Source organism: Epinephelus lanceolatus, chromosome 18 (assembly GCF_041903045.1).
Source record: "Epinephelus lanceolatus isolate andai-2023 chromosome 18, ASM4190304v1, whole genome shotgun sequence".
NCBI classification, from domain to species: Eukaryota; Metazoa; Chordata; class Actinopteri; order Perciformes; family Serranidae; genus Epinephelus; species Epinephelus lanceolatus.
This window is the reverse complement of record NC_135751.1, coordinates 38,218,072-38,240,372: the sequence shown is the minus strand read 5'-3', so window position 1 is coordinate 38,240,372 and position 22,301 is coordinate 38,218,072. Positions and strand designations below refer to the sequence as shown.

Sequence of the window (22,301 nt, the reverse complement as noted above, 5' to 3'; positions counted from 1 at the left end):
TACAAACATCGACAATAAAACCACAACTAGCTATTCAAACATATATTTAAGTATTTTTATATTAAAACATATAAACTCTTGAAGATCCACTCACTCATAAAAACTAAAGTGATGGTCAAAGTTGTCACAGTGAAATTTAAGGTGTGCTGATGGATTCCCGTCATCAACTCATGCATTGAGTAACATTACAAGTTAACGTTCCACCTTAAAAGTTGCCGGCAGTCGGCCCAGTGAATGAAGTTATTTTTTCTCAGACTCCAGCTGCTGTGAGAGGCAGCAAACATCCTTTCATTTTATAGTTACAGTTTACTAATAAAACTCTCCACAGTATGAACAGTGGTTACATGAGCCTCAAAACCAGACACAACTCAGCCCTGAGCAGAGTGACCGTCCTCTACTGACCAATCAGACTGCAGTGTTCACAGCTCCACCTTTTAGTACCAGATCTGTGTGCTAGGTACCCCAACAGAGGGGGGACCAGACATGGGGACGCTAAGGAACGGTTCCACTGATACCATCCACAACTTTTCACTGTGGAAACTGAAAAAAGCGTACTGAACTGTACTGAACTGCTTGATGGAAACAGATGCTCTATAGATGTGACAAATAAGCACAAACTGAACAGGTTTAATTTAGAATAAGCATTTTCCAACAGGTAAGTATAGAGTATGGGATTAGCGGTCGACAGAGTGCAGGAGAACTTGACTTATTTTGACATAAGTAGATCCGTAGAATTTGATAAAATGTTCATATTGAAATAAAGACATCAGTTATTCAAATTTAAGGCTAATGAATGATATTCAAAGCCTGACATTTATAAAATTAAAGACATTTTAAGACTTTTTTAAGGACTCGCAGACACCCTGGTTCGCCATTCTCTGCTGAGGAAAGCAAGAAAAACGAATTCAAGGTAACAGTGTGATTAATTGATACATAAATTGTCCATCTTGTTGGTCAAGTATTTATTTAAGACCTAAATGACCTGCAGACACCCTGATCTCACTTAACCACGTCAATGGTGTATATTGCCACTAATTTTAAAACTAGATTTTTCTTTTCACCTTGTCTGTACGTTTGCTATTTTTAATGTTTTTTTTAAAAACTTAATATCATTTAATTTTTACTTTTTGTATCTTTTTTCTCTTCACTCTTTTCTATATCATGTTTTATATTGTATTGCTCTGTAAAGCTCTTTGAATTGTCCTTGTGTATGAAATGTGCTATATAAATAAAATAGCTATATAAATAAGTCTTAGACTTTAATCAATAAACAGAAGTTTGACACAAAATGAATTCCCCTTAAACAGTGGTATTGATAACCTTGCCTTTACTGAATATTCTCTATATTTTCTCAGTAGCAGTATTCATTATTCCAAGTCACAGGTTCCACTGGTGTCACCACACCGCCTTACATTTTTTTTTAAATTTTTTATCTATTCAGTCAAATCTGAACAAACCAACAGTACTGTTAATGAAAGCCAACAAATCCACAGGCCCCTGGTAGTCTTTGACCCTTTGATAACTTCACACCAAAGACCAACCACTACCTCAGTTTTACTCCTGCAATTTTTATCTTATTTAATAAACCATTTTTATAAATGTATTATTAAAATATTTTAACAAGATTTATATTTCCATTTCTTTAATTTTGTACTACTTTTTTGTATACATTTCATATTTCTATATTCTATTGTCCAAATGTTTGATTACTTGCCACTAACAAAAGAATTCCCCAGTTTGAGATCAGAAGTTCTGTCTAGCTATGTATCAAATCATTACAGTGTTGTGTTATGTTAGTATGACAATTTCAGATTCCCTCCATTTTTCAAGATCTGGAGGGGATGCATTTTTCCCAGACTCTGAGGATCATTTGACCCCGACGTTTATCACGACAAGGTCATATTGTGGTACATTTGACATTAGATCTTGAAACAGAACAAGATTACAGTTAACAATGACTTTCACACAAATGAATCAGAAGAAAATCAGTCAATGTGTGAAAACAGTTTTATTGTTGCCATAGTCAATGATTTTAAGACCAGTCAGAGGCAGCACCACCCCAGTCAGATGCCTGAGCAGTGGGGGCGGAGGACCAGTCCTCTGTGGCAGGCTGACTGCTCCAGTCCTCTGTAGAGGGGAGAAAAAAAAAAAAAAAAATTAACATTGTGTAGTGGAAACGAACACTTTTACATGTTCGCGTATTGAATATTCATGAAAGACTCACCAGAAAATACTTCACCTGTCTTTACAGCCGGAGCAGCTGTAACAGAGATAACAAGCAGGTTAGTGTCAAAGAATGAACATCAGATGGCAGCTGTGGTCACACTTGGTCGATCAACAGTTAACTCTTACCTGCGGGGAACTGCTGGATGGGCACAGATGGAACAGCAACACCCTCAGACCAATCAGCAACCTCGGGCTGGGCGAACTCAGCTGCAGGAGCGCTCCATTCTCCCTGGAACTCCTCCTTTCCAACAGCCTTCTCAGCTGCAGCCTGCTCCTCCTTCTCAATCTGCATTAAAGACACGTCCATTAGATCAGTTTCACACAGCAATCTAACCTACTGTACGTTTATCAAGGTGCGCTGCACGTGTCTTACCTCCTCGGGATCTCTGTAGAAGTACAGATCGGGCATGACCTCCCAAGGGTGCTCCCTGGAGATGGTTCCCCTCATCCTGAGCACCTCCCTGGCCAACATCCACCACATCAGACCCACAGAGTGGTGACCCTGCAGCACAGTCACAGATTAGCCACGGATAACCACAGTTAAACTGTATTATATACTCCATGTTTCATCCACAGAGGCATTCTGTGGCGAGACCTCTACTTCCATCCCCGTGTGGTTCACAGAGAGGAGGTGAGAGGTCAGGCGTTTTTATTTAGCACACGTCCTACACCCCGCACCGCACAGACAGGACAGCGCCGGGCTCTAACGGTGTGCAGATGACTCAAGTATATTAAATATAGGAATGACTTTCTAATTTCTTTCCCTGTAGGTCAACAAGGTAGGACACCCTAACCTCTACATTCAGTTTCTATTCATGCATTTCTTTGTAATTCCCTTCTTTATTTGAACATTTAACTGGGTATTACACAAAAACATTTTGCGTGTACATGACAGATTCTTTTGTTTCTTAGGTCTCACCTTGTTGTTGCAGGGGATGGCGATGTCCACGTATCTCAGTGGGGAGTCGGTGTTGCACAGGGCAATGGTTGGGATGTTGACGTAGGAAGCCTCAGTCAGTGGCTGATGGTCAGCACGAGGGTCTGTCACAATCAGGAGACGGGGCTCTCTGAAAGCTGCCTGGATCTGATTGGTGAAGGTACCAGGGGTGAACCGACCGTGGAAGGTGGTGGCGCCGGTGGCAGAGGCGAACTTCAGCACTGCTCTCTGAAGTAGTCAGAAAGAAAAGAGTCAAACTCAAGATCTCAACGAAACTGCTCATTATTTTTATTAGACAACTTGAACTGTGGCTCAGGTCACTATCAAACCCCAGTCATGGGACAGCAGTCCTCATAGTGTTAGCGAAAACCCGGCCCGCTCACTCTCGCACACTTCCGACACCGGAACACTGACGTCAATGCCCGGCTTTAACAGTGTGCATATCATAGTGTGTGTACAGCCGTGTAAAGCATCAGAGTGTTTACCTGTCCAGTGTTCCTGGAGGAGATGACGCACACATCACCTGGGTTTTCAATGGCAACAATGGCCCTGGCAGCCAGCAGCAGCTTCTCCCAGGTCTTCTTCAGGTTAATGATGTACACACCTGGTGATTGAAGGGGAACCCCAGAGCGTTAAGAGAAATCCTAACTTCATAGACATTGATAATTTGGTAAAGTATCACTATGGTGCAGAGAGCCCTGAAATGTTTTACTGTTTAAACTTTTAACATGTCAAAGTTTACAACAAATAGCGGCGCCATCTTTCACCACTCACCGTCGCTTTTTCTCTTGTAGACGTACTGCTCCATCTGGAAGTCCAAGTTGGTGCCTCCCAGATGGGTTCCTGCTGCCAGGAACTTCAGCACATCCTCCTCCTTCATTTGAAGGACATCCAGACCTCCGGACATCGTGACCGCTTTCCCTGCGTTACGAGTGATGGGAGAGCTGGGAAAGAAAAGTGAATCAGAATCAGCTTTATTGGCCAAGTAAGTGTTAACACATAACAGGAAGCTGACTCCGGTTTGTTACTCTAAATGTGCTCGAACAGAAATAGACAAAAGCCAAAAAACCAGGATAACAAAGCTGAACAAGGTAAATGAAAACACTGACTAGTATGTACAGATAAATATAAAGTAGTAAATAAACAATTAAATTTGAAGACAGTAAGACAAAAAGAACAAGTTAAACTCAAGACCTCAATGAAACTGCTGATTATTTTTTAAGAGACAACTTGAAGTGTGGCTCAGGTCACTATCAAACCCCAGTCATGGGACAGCAGTCCTCATGGTGTTAGCGAAAACCCGGCCCGCTCACTCTCGCACACTTCCGACACCTGAACACTGACGTCAGTGCCCGGCTTTAACAGTGTGCATATCAAAGTGTATGTACAGCATATTAACAATCTCATGACAACCAAAATCTCTTTCATGACTTAAATTTTTTCCTGATTCCATAACTTAACCAGGCCTGGAAAATCCGATTGTGAAATTCCATGACTTTTCCAGTTTTTCCACAACTATGACAACCCCAAAGATTGGTGGAATAACTACAGAATTACTGATATCACAGGTTGCTTTATACACGAGTTAGTTGGACTTGACAGTATATAGACAGAGTACCTATATTTGTACTGACAGTGATTATAAAATGTTAACTGTACAAACTAGTGTTGTCAAAAATATAAATTTCAGTACATATTCTGGATATTTCACTACAGCCATTCAGCTGTTCTAATAACCAAGTCACTGTTGTCATGTTAAAGCCTTGTTCTATATATCTGTAAATAAATATTTAAAATGTTACTATGGATGCACGATGCTGGATTTTTTGCCAATATCCTATTGATAACAATGCATTTGGCCAATAACCGATACGCTTTCTCCCCCACCTAATTTTAGTTATCAAGTGTCTTAAGTGCAATGATCATCATATTACACATGCATACTCTTAAAATACAAAAAAAAACACGTTGGCTGGTTTTGGTAGTTCATTTTAAAGCCAATATTGGCAGATACTGATGACATGCCTGTTACGGTGCATCATTCTGTAAACTGTGGCCTTCATGTCAATTTTGTTTTGAGTATCAGTATTTTAAGGAACTGTATTTAAGTTAAAAACTCCAGTAGCCTGACATCACTTGTATAAACTACAGAACACATCATTTACATGTACAGTGAGGTACAGTACATGTTTGGTGTTGCAGAATTTATGACACTGATAACCAGTCAGATGACGAAATTACTTGTCACAACATCGTGGCAGGTCTGTGTCCTACTGTCGGCTCATAGTGTGCAAGACGTTTAAACTATAGACTTGATTATGATGCATCAAACTGTTCAGACATCACAATATTTACTTCATTGATCAGGCTTCTTGCTAACAGCACTGAGACGTTAACTGAGAGCATCCGGGTTACAGACGCCGGTCTTTAAAAGCGTAAAACGCTGCAACCCAAGTGACCACCCGCTGCATTTGACATTTACGTATTTAAGTGCAACATTTATGGCTGTATTTCATTTAATAAGCCGTGACTACGATATCTTGACAAGTGTTTTAACTCAGGCGCTAGGGGAACACTACGATGAGCGCGTGTCACAGGCTAGCGAGTTAGCTCTCGCGATTAGCATCATCTGTTTTAGGCTAATTTAAGTCGATAAAAACGCGGCAGCTGGCGGTTAATCCGCCCTGTGAGGAGATTTATGGTCACACTATCTTTACTTCGTCTTTTCTGTGTCTTTTAAACGTTTAAAACCAAAATATGAGAGTTAAAAACTCACCACGAAACAACGCCGTATGGAAATCTGACCACACGGTGAAAAAGAGGGCGCTGGGAGGAAATGACGCATTATAAATACCGATGGTAGCAAGCCTGTGATTGGCTGGTTTTGTCAAAGGGCGGATGTAGTTTTTTTAAACGGTCTTTATTGAATACATGTTCATAAACAAATGACAGACGGATAAATAATCTATGGGGATATGTTTGTCTCAATCAATACGATTTGTGATCGACAATCTGTGTGTAAATGTGTAACCTGTAAATATAAAATAACCTCCACATTTTGTAAAAAATATAACGTTAAAACAGATCTGCAAATACAAAAACAAATTCCAAAAAGTTTTAAAAAATAGTGTGCATAAAATGTAAATTTACCAGTGTATAATTAAGATTCAAGGTAAAAACTGGATTCACAAATATCTGTTTGAAAGTTGTAAATGTTAGAAAGATATATACAAATGTTTATTTCATTTTATTTTTTAATTTAATTTAATTTAATTTAATTTTATTTTATTTTATTTTACTAATCAATTAAAACTATTTACAGATATGTTCTTTTTATTTGTGGAATTTGTTTATGTATTTGCAAATCTTTTTTTTTACACTTGCAAAATAGTTTTTTTGAGTTTAAAAATCTTATTTCTTTTTATTTTATTTTAAAGTCACATTGAGATTAATCTATCTCCATACAAAACAAATAAATAAATGAACACATTTTATAATGCTGGTGTTTGTGTTATATACATCATATTATAATTTAAAGGTCCTTAAACTTTTTTGTTGTTTTTGTTTTTAACATAAGGTTAGCTAGTACTATATTGATTGAATTCATTATTTAAGTGCAGGAAAATTGCCTTGTTTCTCGCCATTTTTTCCTGAATATAGAATTTTATATAATAAACAGCTATATGACACTCTAAATACTGGACTAAAATATAGCATTACATCCAACATATTTATTTCCCAAGGGGCAGATGTAGTTCTGTGTACCTGCCTTTGGGTGGTAGTGTACGCTACGTGCAGTGGTGAAGGCAGCAGAGGTAACTACAGGTTGGACCTCTGGTCGGATGAGTATCCCATATTAAGACAATGGAGATGGAAAGACCATATTAAGACAATGCTGAGACGCTGACTTCTCGGTGAAGGACTGACCCGTGTTGCAACTATATTTGCGAGAGATAAAGAGTTCCAGGCAAAGGTAACATGATATGTACACAATGTCACAACGGGTTGAGAAATAATTTCAATAAAACATGTCTTATGTGCAGAAAGCATTGTGATTCTGAAAGGACAGATATATATAAAGACATTAATAAGGCAGTCATGGAGGGAGACTGAACACACACACACACACACACACACACACACACACAGGCAGGTTCAGGATCACTGGTTATAATGTGTTGACCCAAAACTAGGTTTGGGTGAAAGTCAAGGACATCAGAGGCAATGGGTCTTACAAATAAGGCTATACAAAGGATGAGAAGGGTGGTGGGTCAGGAGTGGGAATAACATGTTTTTGAAGTTGTTTTCTGGGAAAATTCTGGGATGTCCACACATACAGTCAGTATGGTCGAGCATATGCTCACTTGTGGCACAGATGACACATATACTGTTTAAGTTTAAAGGCTTTCTAGGTTTATGTATCTGATGAACTGCAAACACAATATTGAGAGTAATGTCAGACACATTCTTACCCCTATTGTTACTCTATCAGGCACTGGTTCACTTTATATCTGGTATATTTTGAAGTTTTTGACTGATATTTAGCACTATATTGTTTAAAGTCTGGGCCCAGTGTGTGACCCTGACCCTGGGGGCCCACTGGTTGTTACTGTATTTTGCGCTGCTGTAACAAAGCATTCTCTGGTGCAAGAATGTCCTTTGAGATAAATAAAGTTCTACTGAACTGAACTGAATTGAATACAGTTTAACATGTTGCACAGACTCCTAGTTATTCCTGGGAAAAGTTACACATGCAGGTTTATAATCAGTAATTCGACACATTCTGGTCGTGCAGTAAACTTTACCATAAAAGCGTCTTTCACTGTTTCTCATTGGCTTTTGGGAAACGCTGAGACCTTGATCCACTGATCCAGTAATTGCCATCATTGGAGCAACATGCTCATCTGTTGCCAGTAAGTATGATAACATGGTAGTTGTGTTTGTCATGGTGTCTACCAAAAAGTTGGCAGTGTGTAAAATGGACTCTGCACCCATGTATGATTTGAAGTTGAGAGACATGGCAAACACATGACATGTAGAGAGACTGTGATTTTATAATGGAGATAGAAGAGGTGTGTTTGATCAGATCCAGGACCCTGTACTGCAGTTTTTATTTTTCAGGATGACTAATGTTTTGTGCCCAGTGTAAAACAATCTGCTGCGTTTATTCCTTTCCTCTCTATGGATATACACCTTTGCAGGGGCGGATCTAGAGAACTATTCAAAGGGTGGCAAGACGGTGGCAGGTGTGTGTAACAGGGTCAATGATACAGCAGTAATACAGTGGTGGAAAAAAGTTTTCGGACACCCTTAAAATTTTACACAATCTCAAATATTATCATGAAATATTTGTGGAAAAATCTTTTTTGTGTTTCAAAAGGTGTGGCTGCATTAGACAGATACAAACAAATACAAATTATATTTTTTTTGTTTATTGTTTACGAGAAAAACTAACAAAACTAAATTCTTGACAGTTTCAATATGTCAGTTCTCAATATTGTCGGTATCAAAGTCAACAAATAACAGAGAATGTGTTCAAAACTGAACAAAAAATAAATAAACCATCACATCATCAAATTAATATTTAGTAGTCCTGCCATTGGCACGTAGTAGAGCTCTAATCCTGGCTGGCATGTTCCCCACGAGCCTTTCACACTGTTGAGGGGTAATCTTGTCCCATTCTTCTTGAATTACTGCTTTTAATTCTTCTAAATTCTTTGGTTTATGCTTTGAAACAGACCTTTTGATAATCCACCACAGATTTTCAATGGGGCTCATGTCCGGGGATTGAGCTGGCCACTCTAAGACCTGGATACTGTGCTCCTGCAGCCAAGTTCTACTGGCCTTGGATGTGTGGCAAGGGGCATTATCTTGTTGAAACATCCAGTTTTTACCTCAACGGAACAGTGCACGCACAGAAGGGAGCATGTGGGTTTCGAGAATGGTACAATACTTGGTAGAGTTCAATGTGCCATCACAGACAGTGATATGACCAACACCAGCAGCACTCATGCATCCCCAAACCATGATACTGCCTCCACCATGCTTGACAGTAGGTACTGTACATGCTGGAGATAATGCTACGCCTGGCCTTCTGCGTACCCTCACATTAGTAGGAGGAAGATAAAGCTGGAAACTGGACTCATCTGACCACAAAATCTTCTTCCAATTCCTGGCTGTCCAGTTCTTGTGTGGCTGGGCCCAACGACGCCGGGCTAACCTCTGTCTCTCATTGATCAGGGGCTTCTTGATAGCCTTGTAGGACCTTAAGCCATGATCTAAAAGTCGGCCACGTACAGTGCGGGTGGAACACTGGACACCAGTTTGGTTTGACCACTGCTGCTGAAGCTCCTGTGATGTCATTCGGCGGTTTTGCCTGCACATGCGGATCAGGATGCGGTCATTTCTTGCTGAAGAAACCCTTGGACGCCCAGATCTTGGTTTGTCTTCCAAGCTGTTGGTTCGTCTGTATTTCTGCAGAGTGTATCCAACTGCTGAAGGACTGCATCTGCACTTCCTGGCTATCTGGCAGCAGCTGTACCCTTCCTGGCTGAGAATCTTTATCTTCAGGCGTGTTTCCTGTGTTAGGTTCCTTGTTTTAGCCATTTTTGTGTCTGAAGAACTTTCAAATGTGCTGGCTTTATGTAGACACGAAGCTTGGCAACAAAAATTGTGTCTTTTAATAAAAAGAACGACCTTCATCACTGGTACCAAAATGACCCAATACTCAAAATTTCTTATGTATTTTTATGGAACCAATCAATTTTAAGTTTTTAATGGCTTTTTTAGGATTTATTTAGTATTTTTGGCTGTGACTATACTAAAAGAAATTGCACTTGAAGACCTAAGAGTGATTCTTAATGCAATTTTTCACAAATGCATGGGGTGTCCGAAAACTTTTTTCCACCGCTGTATGTGTCAAATGTACACTTGTAATATTATATAATTACACAACATTTGTTTCAGTTGTTATTACCTGACACACTAAGGCCTCCATAGTTAATATGTGAAACATTTAATTCTCAATTTCTGTATTCCTGTGTCCTTTGGGGGACCTGCCTTACCTCTCCCCTTTTGCGGTTGTACTCCATGGGAGAAGTAGTCATTTCTGTGTTTAATGTCAGAAACCAACGAAAAAGGCGTCATTTTACGTCGGCATGATATGTAGTCAGTTGCTGTTATAGTTTAACGGCCCTTGGTGTTGTCAGGGTAAACACGACAGGACAAGGACGAAAGTTAAGGTGGCGAAAGTCCGAGTGGGGCGGGTGGGTCAAACAAACCATGACTTTCACCCAAAAGAGTGGTGTTCATGTCCCGTAAGATTCTAAAGCCAAACCCTGTTCTTTTTTCCTAAACCCAACCACGTGTTTTTGTTGTTGAAGGAAAAAAAAGGTGTTGTAAAATTGTAGTACTTTTATTTTGAAAGAGACTGTATGTAAACGTTACATTTCCTGTGAAAACAGAAGTGTGTTTTGAAAGAAGACAATGCATGTAACAGAAGTTGGCACGCGTCTCAGAACATCAACACCCAACACACCCAGGGTACCTTGCACGTCGTATGTGGACGTGGAAAGTCAATGAGCAAACGTCAATATGTGACGAGGTCGGAGTGAGCGTGTGTTGTTTTGGACAGTGACCCTCCAGTTGGGAACCACTGATCTAGGATGTGCTGTGCCAATTTAATGTCCTGTTTTAAATTTCTTTCCTTTTTATTCTTACCCCTGCCATCCTCTCAAAAAATAATAAAGACATATTTAAGAAATGTGAGGAAAGAGTCTATGAAGTTAATATAACATATATTTCTCTAAATATCTGAACGATTAACCTAAATATTTCAGCTCTCCCTGAACATATACTGTCTTCCTTTACAGTCCAACACTCCTTGCCCTTATTTCCTATCTGTTGTTATGTCACCTCGGCCCCTCTGCTGCTTATCTCTGTCTCGGAGTGCTGCGATAAGTCTTTGGCCTTCGTGTTCTGGCGTCCTCTGGGAAATGCTTTGTAATATGTCTCTCTAATCTCCTGTTTGGAATAGTTTTATACCACACCTGGACATGTCCCACAGAGTCAGACAGTGTTTTACAACCTGTGCAATTAATGAATAAAGTAATAAAGTACAAACCATGCAGGCACATGAACTTTTTTATTATTGTTCATTGAAGGTTTTTATATAATGAGTTGGCAAATTCCTCTTGTTTCATTCATGTGGCCACATTTATACATACATGTGTAAAAAGGGAAATTAATGAGGGGAGAAGCAAACAAACCAAATAAAAATTGTACTAACAATAGTACATTTTTTAAAGAAGGCACTTGACCTTGAGTTTCAGAAGAGGACTTTTATTTTTAAGCAAGTAGCTATCCATTCTGGTATTGGTGCCTTTAATTTAGTAAAGAATTCAATTTCAACCACTGCTATCTAAATGTATAAATGTGGCCACAGGAAAGAAACAAGTGAAGAATTTGTGGACACATTGTGAATAAACCTTTCAATGAAGTAATAATAAAAAAGTTTAAGGACATGCGCGATATGTACTTTATTACTTTACTCATTAACTGGACAGGTTGTAAAACACAGGCCATCTATGTGAGACTTCAGGCATTAAATTAATTTATCTATGAATAAGGCCATTAACATGTCTTAAATTAATCTTTCAAAAGTCTTAAACATGCAAGGACACGAGGAAGAAGGATTTTATGAATCGTTCTCTTCCTGATGTTGCATCGTGTAATCTCAAAATAATTGGTAATATCCATTATTAAAACAATTTAACGTCACATATGTAAGGATAGAGGAACCAGCGACACTCGTATACATTTGCAACATCCAATCAAAAAAAATTTAACCTTTTCTAAAATATTATGAATTTTTTCCAGCATTTGAGGTAGATCTTAAAGTAACTTTATTGTAAAGTTGGTACAAATCTACATATCTACGAATCTATGGATCTATGTATCTACCTATGTACATGTCTATGTATCTACGTATCTACCTATGTACATGTCTATGTATCTATGCATCTAGCTATCTATGTATCTACATATCTACGTATCTACCTATCTACATGTCTACATGTCTACGTATCTACCTACCTACGCATTTACGAATCAATGGATCTACTGTACGAATCTACCTATGTATCTACGAATCAACATATCTCCATGTTTACGTATCTACCTATCTATGTATCTACGTATCTACCAATCAACACATCTACCTATCTACATGTCTACATATCTATGTATCTATGTATCTATGCATCTACCTATCTACATGTCTACATATCTACGCATCTACGAATCTACCTATCTACATATCTATGCATTTACCTATCTATGAATCTACCTATTTACATATCTACATATCTACATGTCTACGTATCTACGCATGTACCTATCTATGAATCTACCTATCTACATGTCTACGTATCTACGCATGTACCTATCTATGAATCTACCTATCTACATGTCTACGTATCTACCTATCTATGTATCTACGCATCTACCTATCTACATGTCTATGTATCTACGAATCTACCTATCTACATGTCTATGTATCTACGCATGTACCTATCTATGAATCTACCTATCTACATGTCTACGTATCTACCTATCTATGTATCTACGCATCTACCTATCTACATGTCTACGTATCTACGCATGTACCTATCTATGAATCTACCTATCTACATGTCTACGTATCTACCTATCTATGTATCTACGCATCTACCTATCTACATGTCTATGTATCTACGAATCTACCTATCTACATATCTATGCATTTACCTATCTATGAATCTACCTATTTACATATCTACCAATCTATGTATCTACGTATCTACCCATCTATGAATCTACCTATCTACATATCTACATATCTACCTATGTTTCTACATATCTATGCATTTACCTATCTATGAATCTACCTATTTACATATCTACATGTCTACGTATCTACGAATCTACCTATCTACATACCTATGCATTTACCTATCTATGAATCTACCTATCTACATATCTACATGTCTACGCATTTACAAATCTACCTATCTACATACCTACATGTCAACCTATCTATGCATCTACCCATCTATGAATCTACCGATCTACATATGTATGTATCTACATATCTACATGCCTACGTATCTACCTATCGACCGATCTACCTATTGACCTAGCTGCCATAAATATCTATCTACCTACAGTATCAATCTATCTATCGACGTATCTACCTACCTACCTACCTATCTGTCTACCAGTGTACGAATCTACCGGTCTATCTATCCATCTATCTACGAATCTACCTGTCTACCTATCTGCATAATCTGCATAATCTACATATCTACCTACCTACCTACCTACCTACCTACCAACCTACGTATCTACCAACCTACCTACTTACGTATCTACCTACCTACCTACCTACCTACCAACCTACGTATCTACCAACCTACCTACTTACGTATCTACCTACCTACCTACCTACCTACCAACCTACGTATCTACCAACCTACCTACTTACGTATCTACCTACCTACCTACCTACAGAATAAAGTTTAGAATAATGCATGCACATTTTATTTCTGATTCTGCACACAAGTAGGACACAGATAAAATGGTTGGCTGAACCAAGCTAAATATTTAACACTGCCGAGTCACGGTGACCCCTGTACAGCCTCGGCCAAGAAGTTAGTGTGTCATGAGACATAGCTGCCATATCTGCTCTACAGCGTCTCAGAGGTCAGCCAGAGTTCAGGCATTGGTTCACTCATGTGAGCCTGTAACTTTACACTGACAAAATAAAGATTAATGATCCACATGTATACTGCACTGAGCTTTATTTTATTCAACATCATTAAAAAGGCAGAACAACACAGGTTAAGGTAAACATATATTAAATATCAAGGCAAAAATCTTTCAAGGCAGATAAACCGAGTTAATACTACGAGCACATATTTTGTTTTACAAAAAATGTCATAATATAAATAACACTGTTATTGGAGAGGCGTTTAAGAGCCTCTCCAGGATTTAATCTGTGCATGAGACAGAACTGCAGGGGTTAAAGTGCATTACAGAAGTCTGGTCTGGGACACTGTCTTGAGAAATAGTAGATATCATCACTGCAGTCTTTCTTTGAGAGAACACAACCATGAAAAACCAGAGGCACAGAAATTCTAACTGAGGCGTTTCTAAAACATCCTCGTACACATTAAGGATCAAAATCTTTTTACATCTTAATGTGCGACACGAAGCATCACAGCGTACCTGGGTTATTCTTTAAATGTGTTCTCCATAGTTACGAAGCACTGGACCAAAAAGCTGCTTCCTGAACTTCAGCCATGAGCCAGCAAAGCACATTTCATGGAGCAAAGTCTCCTCGTCTGTCTTTTAATGTGCATGTTATGTCATTTAGACAACAAGAGTACATCGTCTTCATTCTTGAGCGTGCAACTCTTGTTGCTGTGAAATGTTGTGAGTCTTGAAAACACCGTCAGGCGCATCTCCACTGTAGCAGCTCCTTCCTGTTCACATCCCTGTCGTCACTCTGTCACTTGACTTTTTTTATCTCACCTGTATTTCGTTTACAAGCTTTTCGTTCAACTTTTCTCTTCAGGACTTGAGTCCAAAGCGAGCCATCATCTCCTCATACACTGTCCACGCCATGGCGGCCATCATGGTCCTCCTCAGCGCCCGTGGAACCGCCCCTCTGAAGAAGCCCTGGAGTCTTTGTTCCTGAGATAGAGAAGATGATGGAGGACAGGCGTCAGATATAATCAGTAGCAGTATCATGCAGACGTGACTGTACAGTTGAAAGACGGTCTTTTCAACTGCAACTAAAGTTCATCTTGACATCCTGAACATCGAGATAATAAAGAGGAGTGAGGCAGTTACCATGTAGATGTTTCTGACAGCCTCGAGTGTCCTCAGCTGTGGATTCACTTGGACGTGTGTTTTGACCACATCGGCAGGCTGCGTGATCAGGGAGGCCAGTATACCCGCTAGGATCCCACAGCTGAAGTTAGCCAGCGGGGCCGAAGCAGACGTGCTGATTTCTTGAGGGGAGAAAGACAACGAGTAAATATTTCATTTAAATACACTTTTAAAAACAACTACCTTGAAAAATAGAGCCTAAGCAAGACCCACATTTTTTTGTGTCTTTCAATTGTGACTTTTTTTTGCTGCTGGTTACTACTAAATGACCTCTGGGTGTGAGCTTACCTTTTGGCAGCGAGGCCTTGGCCTGGCTGTAGAACATGACGTAGATACCAGAGAAGGGAACATCTCGGAGGAGAGTGGCCATCAGGCCGGAGAACAGAGCTGCAGGACCTTCAGTTCGACACACACTGCGCAGAGCTCCAGCCACACTCCCATAACTGTACTTGCCACACTGAAACACAAAAATATACACACATGTAATTCAGTCTAATACAGGCGTAACACACTTGTCTACATACGGTCAGCACAGAAAACTGAAAACACATTTTTATAGCATTTTGATGTTTGTACTGATTTATACTGTAAAAACTCGACAGTTACCTCAAAGCGTGTTTTGATGACAGTGACTGGCAGCATGAAGACCCCCGCCACAGTCCGGGCCCCGCCTCCCAGCAGCACGGCCTGCACGGCGCCCGGGCTGCTGTCCTGGAAGAAGTGCTGCTTCAGAGAGTAGTAGGTGCTGAAGTAGAGCCCCACTCCTGGGATGGTCCGAGCAAAGGACTGGAGGAGTGGGTGGATGAGAGGGCGGAGTCAGGACATGGAAAATCTGACAGTGATGAATTTGTGAGCATGTTTTCAAACACACAAAAGGACACAGGGGTCGACAGAGGCGACAGCATGAAGATGGTCTCACCGGTGAAACTCCTTTCCACAGTCCCAGCAGCCTCTCTGTCCGCACCACGCTCAGGACGACCGCCATCATCCCCACTCTGCCCGAACTGAAAGGAAAGAAGTCATCAATAGTAAATGGCTTTCACATGAGGCCAACATGCTGCATGTCTGATTCTACTGAGGTAAAACTTCCTATCGTGTTCGTCCAGTCAATGAAACAGTTTTTGGAGGTCATAGGGCACGAAAACATGTGGTGTAAGCTGATATGATAACTGTGCATGTGTGTGTGTGTGTACACAGACTCACCCAGGCTGCACACCACTCTGCAGAGTCTGCAGACGAGTCTTAACCAGGTCAAGAGGCTGGAAGAGCAGCGTGGAGCAGGTCCCGCTGAAAGAGCCACACATGAAGGCTTTGATGGCCGGGTGAGCCTGAGGGGAGACGCAAGGGGAGGATACGAAGGAAGAGGAAGAGAGGGAGGGTACAAAGAAAGACAGAGGTGTAAGGAAGAAGGAAGAGAAGGTTGGCAGAGAGCAAAGAGAGAGATGACGTTACATAACATCAGCTAATAAACATTTGACGTACATTGATGGTGCTCAATTGCCTGCAGGGATTACATTGCCATTTACGTTGGATTACAGCCCTCTCACTCGATACTGAATCAATTTCAGAAATTGTTGCTCCCATCCGTCACGTAGACATTCAACACTTTATCACCTATAGTAGTTATGGAAGTAATATTCGTCATGGTACTATTGGCGGCTGTAGTAGTAACTGTAGTAAGACGACCTATGACCAGTAAATGTTTTAATGTCCTTGTGTTACATGAATCCCTCAATTTTTGGTTATTTGAGGGTGTTTTTTTAAACGATAAGGTTTTTTATTTTACATTAAAAAAGTTCTTAATTGGTATGTTAGTTTCTAGAAGTTATGTCGGGTCAAAAATAACCAGCACAGCTTTGAAGCATGTATTTTTACAGCGCAGGTTAACCAAGCCTTTTGATTTATTTATTTATTTTCCTGGGCTTGACACTAAAATTAACTCTGCCTCATCCTACAATCTGCAGCTCTGCAACCTCCCTGCATGACCGCTCAGAGAAAGGAGGTCATCAGCGTGTCAGACTGGTGTCATCGGTCAGACAGGATGCCCTGACCTCGAGACAGCAATAAAGGCACAACGACAAGAGCAGAGCAGCAACGATTAATCGATCAGTTATCAACTATTATATAAAGAGGCCAGCTAAGATGATAATCGATTAATTGAGACAAAAAAAATTAAATTCTTTGATTCTTAAATGTTGTCACTTTGAGCTCTGGGAAACACTGATCGACACTTTCCTGACATTTTCTAGACCAAACAACTGACCGATTAACCAAGAAAAAGTTAATCAAACATGGAAATAATTGTTGGCTGCAGCTCAAGACAGACTGATCTCACTGCTCAAACTGTAAAAGGATTAAATAAAACCTCACAGTGATGATTAATATCAGGTAAAACTCACCAGTGACAGCTCCATAGTTCCTCAGGATATTCCTCAGTGACACAGTATATTATGCTTTCCCTCCTCTTGTCGCTCTGTCACTCTGCTGCTGTCCACTCAAACTTCTGCACACCTAAAGAGAGTCAAAATGCAAAGTGGACTCTCAGTCAGACAACCCAGTCTTGAAGGAGCATGTGCACAGTGCTGCTGTCTCCGTCAGGCTGTGGATGATTACACCCACACAGCAGTATTTAGCATCCACAGGTCACATGACTGACACAGCGTTTCCTATTTGTGAGCACCCGACACACACAGCTACTCATTAACTAACCAGAGATCAGCGCGCGACATATTAGGATGAAACTGGTGCATGACACTCTGTTGCATGGATCATACGTGACTGTGGCCTGGAGCTGGAGATGGATTCAGCACAGAGGGGATAAAAGTCTGGTGACACCAGGTGTTGCCTTGGTTTGTGGTCACACACATAGAGTTTAAATTTTAATTTAGTTAGACTCCATGAAGAAGCACACATGTATTCTGCTGCAATCACACAGGTACATAAATGTGTCAGTAGATAACATCAATTACCTAACAACATAATAACACCAATATCACTTGAAAGTCTGGAGATTACTGATGCCTAGATATAACTTAGAAAAGTGCCATTAAAAGTTACTTCTTGTTGAGGCAGCGGCTAAAAATCCAACTCGTAGTAGCAACAGATCAGATTGATTTTATAGCACAGAGTACAGTTATTCTCAGAAAATGTTCACAAGACAATTACAAATGTTCTTTTCAGTATATATAAGTGTACACAGCATCATTTATTTTATTTTAAATACACTTCTAAGTACCATACTGTGACAATTTGTGAAGCACAAGGCAAATAATCCTTTATTCTCTGTACGTTCATCGAATCACCATGAACCCAGTGCACGTGTACATTACATAACTACCATATTCATACACTGTATTTACTGCATTGTACTTTATTGCACCAATATTATTCTTTTATCAGTATGAGAATGTGTTGTGGAAGAAGAAAATCATTTGAAGTCCAGTTATGTGACTGATTCAGAAAGATTTTATTCACGGTGCAGTTGAGACAGAAGTTCACAACAAGGCTGCTGAATTCTGTCCAAAGATCAACATCAACGTCAGCCTAAAACAATGAGCTGTGGGCTCATCAAGACGTCTGAGTGACAACAATTAACAGCTAATTAACAATACAATCTGATTCAATCTGCTGTAACACCTTCAAAACCTTGAAAAGTGTCTTCCTGGATGAAAAGTTAAAGATTTACACACTGAGATCTGTTAATCAATGTTAAATAGTTTGTCTCAGCCAGAGAAAATGTCAAACTGAACAGCACTGGTGGGAAAAACTGATACAGCACAGTATCTTGATATTTGGTGTTGAAATATCGTACACATAGACGCCAAGTACCGATCTGTTTAATTAAATGAATGACTAATATTGCAGTTAAACTTTTGGTAGCCGACTATACTAATAAAATCAACTGTTTTTTCAGATGTATTCGCTGCAATAAAAATGATTTGCTGTGAGATGAACGGACTGAAAACTTTATTTTATTAGATAAAATCAGAGTTGACAAAGTTCTGGAGTGGCAGTAACATTTGCAGTTGAAAATAAGTAATAAATTGCATTACGTGTTATTGCAATACTCAGCATATTGCAAAACATTTTAAATATCAGTAATATTGTATCATAAAATATTGTGATAATATTGTATTGTGATGCCTCTGTTGATTCCTGCCCCTGCAGGAGCTTTTTATATCAGTGTGTACAGTTTACCTTGGATTGACCATATCTTCGTTTTCAGGCACCCTTTTTTTTTTGCATTATATTTACGATCGCAGCGGTATACCATGATATGAAAGTTGGCAGTTATCATACTGAGTACATTTTTATTATCTACGATATTGAGAAAAGAGCATGAGACAGAGAATCTCATCTTTATTTTAGATATTTTCAAAAGGGAAACATTTTACAACTATTTCCATTTAAAAAAATAGTTTCAAGTTTGAATTATAGCAATAAAAAGTTTGTTTAACCCAAAATAACCTTTTGATTCTTATTCCCTTTACAGACTTATAATAGCAATAATAATGATAACAATAATAATACCATGAAGTGCAGTGTACTTTGTATGAATATTATCATATTCATTATTATATGATTAATTGTACATCTTATTTTTGCATGTTTGCACAGCCGAGTCAGTGATCACTTTTCACTCCCTTCTTAAAACATACTTTTATTAGTGAGACTTTCCTGATTTTACTCGAGTTACAAGTTCATTTATATTGTTTTTATACACTAAAGTGTTTTTAGCAGTTCTTTGAAAAGTTGTTGTTTTCATTTCCTTATTGACATGTAAAGCATTTTGTGACTGTTTTGAAAGGTGCTTTATAAATAATTATTATTATTAATGCGGGCTATTATACATGTATTATAAAGTGCACAGCTTTCCTTGCATCTTTACATATATTATTTTTTAATTTACTACATTTTGTTACCTACTCTGAATGCCTCTGCAAATTGCCCCATGAGGACAAAGTTTTTTGAACTGAATTAAACTCAAAGATCAGGTGTGCTGTGTTTTCTTGCTCATCATGATATAATTATTAATATTTTTATACTGGCAACTGAAATGTTACACCGTGTTATAATCTACATGTGGTGCCAGATTTATCACTTTATATCAAATAAACCGCGTAAAAATAGCCAACTTCCGGTGTGTTCTGTAGCTTACCTGTTCAAATGTTCTGCAGTGTCGCAGAGAGATGTCACAGGTCTGACGCCGCAGTGTAATCCATGAAAAATAGATCAATAAACGAAAAGGACACGGAGAGTAAAACACTCTCCTTCTTCTTCGTCGACCTCAAATACAGTAGCTGGTGCGCACAGTGTTAATTTGTCGCAGTCAAGTTCTCTCTTCTTCTACAGCTCGTAAACTAACACCAGCAAAGTTAAATGTCACCGTGAATTCCTCAGACCGTCTGTAACACCGAGACACACCTGAACTGCAGCTCTTTACCGGAGCTCTGTGACATTAAACGTGAAAACTAAACATCTTCATCACAACGTTAAACCGGCCGGTTCCTGCTTTTGATGACGCGCTGTGTCGTAACTAAGAAAGCCCCGCCCACAAAGAAGCCGCTGGCTTCTGATTGGTTAAACATCTTACCGTAATGTGAGTATTAGAAGGTCACCACTTAATTGAATAACTGAGGTAATATAAGCGCATGTTCATCTTTTAACTTCTCAAAACTTAAACATTTATTCGGTGGAATATAAAACTACACTGACGAGATGAAGATATTGGAATTCTGACACTGAAGAACTTTAAAATATCGCGGACATCTTCACCAGCTGCGTTTGGTAGCCACTTTCTGCACCATTTCTACCGTATTCACTGGTGTAGAAAGTATTAAAATTCTTTACTAAAAAACAAAATACCACCAAAAATTACCCAGTCATTACAAGTAAAAGACAATATTTACAGAGCTAAAAGTACATATCAGTAAAATACACTTAAAGTAAAATAAATAAATGAGTAAGTACACAAAAAGAAAAAAATAATCCTGTAATATTTTATTCAGATATATTAATCTGTTTTTTGCATTACATGAATTTATTAAGAGTAAATGAAATTGACAATAACAGCTAGGACTGCAAAAATCAAGAGATGTAAGGATAGGAGAAAATTATTAATGCTTAATGTGTATGTGTATAAATATTATTGTCTCTTTTAATATATTATTGTAATATTATTATTATTGGTAGTAGTGCTTTAATGTGTACATTTTATATAAAAACATTATCAGTCATTTTAATAAATTATTATCATTATTATTATGCTTTGATATCTAGCTATGTATTGTCATCAAATATTACTAGTTTTTAAATATATGAGAATAATAATAGTGATTAAGTAATTAATTATGATTTAATGTCTGTTTTGTATATAAATATTACAAGTTACTTTAATATATTATTATTATTATTATTTAATGATTTAATGTCTAGCTATGTTTTGTATGTGATCTTTATTTTTTAATTTTATTTTTCAATTATTTTTTTTTATTTTTTTTTAAAGTTATGTTTAATATTGATAAATAACCAGAAACTAGAGTCAAATAACTGTCGTGGAGTAAACAGAAAATAAAATACTGAGGCACCTCATAATTATAGTAACGTACAGTGCCTCAGTAAATGCACCGTTACTTCCCAACACTGAGTATATTAAAGACATTTAAATCACAACTGTGTTTCTACAAACAGGAAAAATAACTTTTTAACTCGTCTTGTTTCGTCACGTGATGAATCAAATAGTTTAACTGAAGTCTGTCTGATAACAGATTCATGCAGGAGGATAAAGTATAATAAATAAATAAATAAATAAATAAGTTCTCACCTAAACGTCTCCATCCTTGTTTACTGAGTTTGACTCAGTTTATGGTGAAACCGGTTCAGACCAGGTCCAGACCTGCTGCTGCTCTGGTGGTCTCTGATGGAGGACCTGAGCGCCCCCTGCTGGTGGAGACACAGCATGTCATAAACAACTACAGCAGCCTCAGAGAAGGTTCAGACTGCAAACATGACTTTACTAATTTAAGTAAGTAAATACTGATCTATAAACCTCTGAAAATCAGGTCTGGAATGTAACTAAGTACATAAGTACTGTACTTAAGTATAAATTCGAGGTACTTTATTTGTGTGTTTCCATCTTGTGCTACTTTAAACTACCCAACAGTAAATAAATCAGTTAAATTGAGCGCAACTTTAAACATGTACAGCA

General features: G+C 38.6%; 2 protein-coding genes and 1 non-coding gene across 7 annotated transcripts; all 3 read right to left on the bottom strand.

Annotated features, from left to right (window-relative positions):
* Window positions 1–1,989: 1,989 nt before the first annotated feature.
* Window positions 1,990–6,048, bottom strand: rpsa (ribosomal protein SA). Of its 2 annotated transcripts, none has more exons than XM_033643849.2 (8): window positions 5,940–6,048; window positions 3,938–4,107; window positions 3,649–3,767; window positions 3,146–3,391; window positions 2,600–2,728; window positions 2,353–2,512; window positions 2,225–2,260; window positions 1,990–2,127 (listed from the first exon to the last, which is right to left on the bottom strand). In XM_033643849.2, exons 2-8 carry the CDS (start codon window positions 4,068–4,070, stop codon window positions 2,033–2,035), a joined length of 918 nt encoding a protein of 305 aa, XP_033499740.1. In that variant the 5' UTR covers window positions 4,071–4,107; window positions 5,940–6,048; the 3' UTR covers window positions 1,990–2,032. The 2 variants fall into 2 exon arrangements, with proteins under 2 accessions (XP_033499740.1, XP_033499742.1); XM_033643851.2 differs by having other exon boundaries at window positions 2,240–2,260.
* Window positions 4,397–4,536, bottom strand: LOC117269112 (small nucleolar RNA SNORA62/SNORA6 family). Its single transcript, XR_004502705.1, has one exon. It is a non-coding gene; the product is annotated as a small nucleolar RNA SNORA62/SNORA6 family (small nucleolar RNA).
* A 7,939-nt stretch (window positions 6,049–13,987) lies between the features above and the next one.
* On the bottom strand, window positions 13,988–22,001 carry slc25a38a (solute carrier family 25 member 38a). Of its 4 annotated transcripts, XM_078161478.1 has the most exons (9): window positions 20,253–20,607; window positions 17,572–17,605; window positions 17,494–17,531; window positions 16,298–16,422; window positions 16,014–16,098; window positions 15,701–15,880; window positions 15,383–15,551; window positions 15,056–15,216; window positions 13,988–14,896 (listed from the first exon to the last, which is right to left on the bottom strand). In XM_078161478.1, exons 3-9 carry the CDS (start codon window positions 17,506–17,508, stop codon window positions 14,774–14,776), a joined length of 858 nt encoding a protein of 285 aa, XP_078017604.1. In that variant the 5' UTR covers window positions 17,509–17,531; window positions 17,572–17,605; window positions 20,253–20,607; the 3' UTR covers window positions 13,988–14,773. The 4 variants fall into 4 exon arrangements, with proteins under 4 accessions (XP_078017604.1, XP_033499979.1, XP_033499977.1 ...); XM_033644088.2 differs by lacking the exon at window positions 20,253–20,607 and adding an exon at window positions 21,918–22,001 and having other exon boundaries at window positions 17,494–17,605; XM_033644086.2 differs by having other exon boundaries at window positions 17,494–17,605.
* Between the last annotated feature and the right edge of the window lie 300 nt (window positions 22,002–22,301).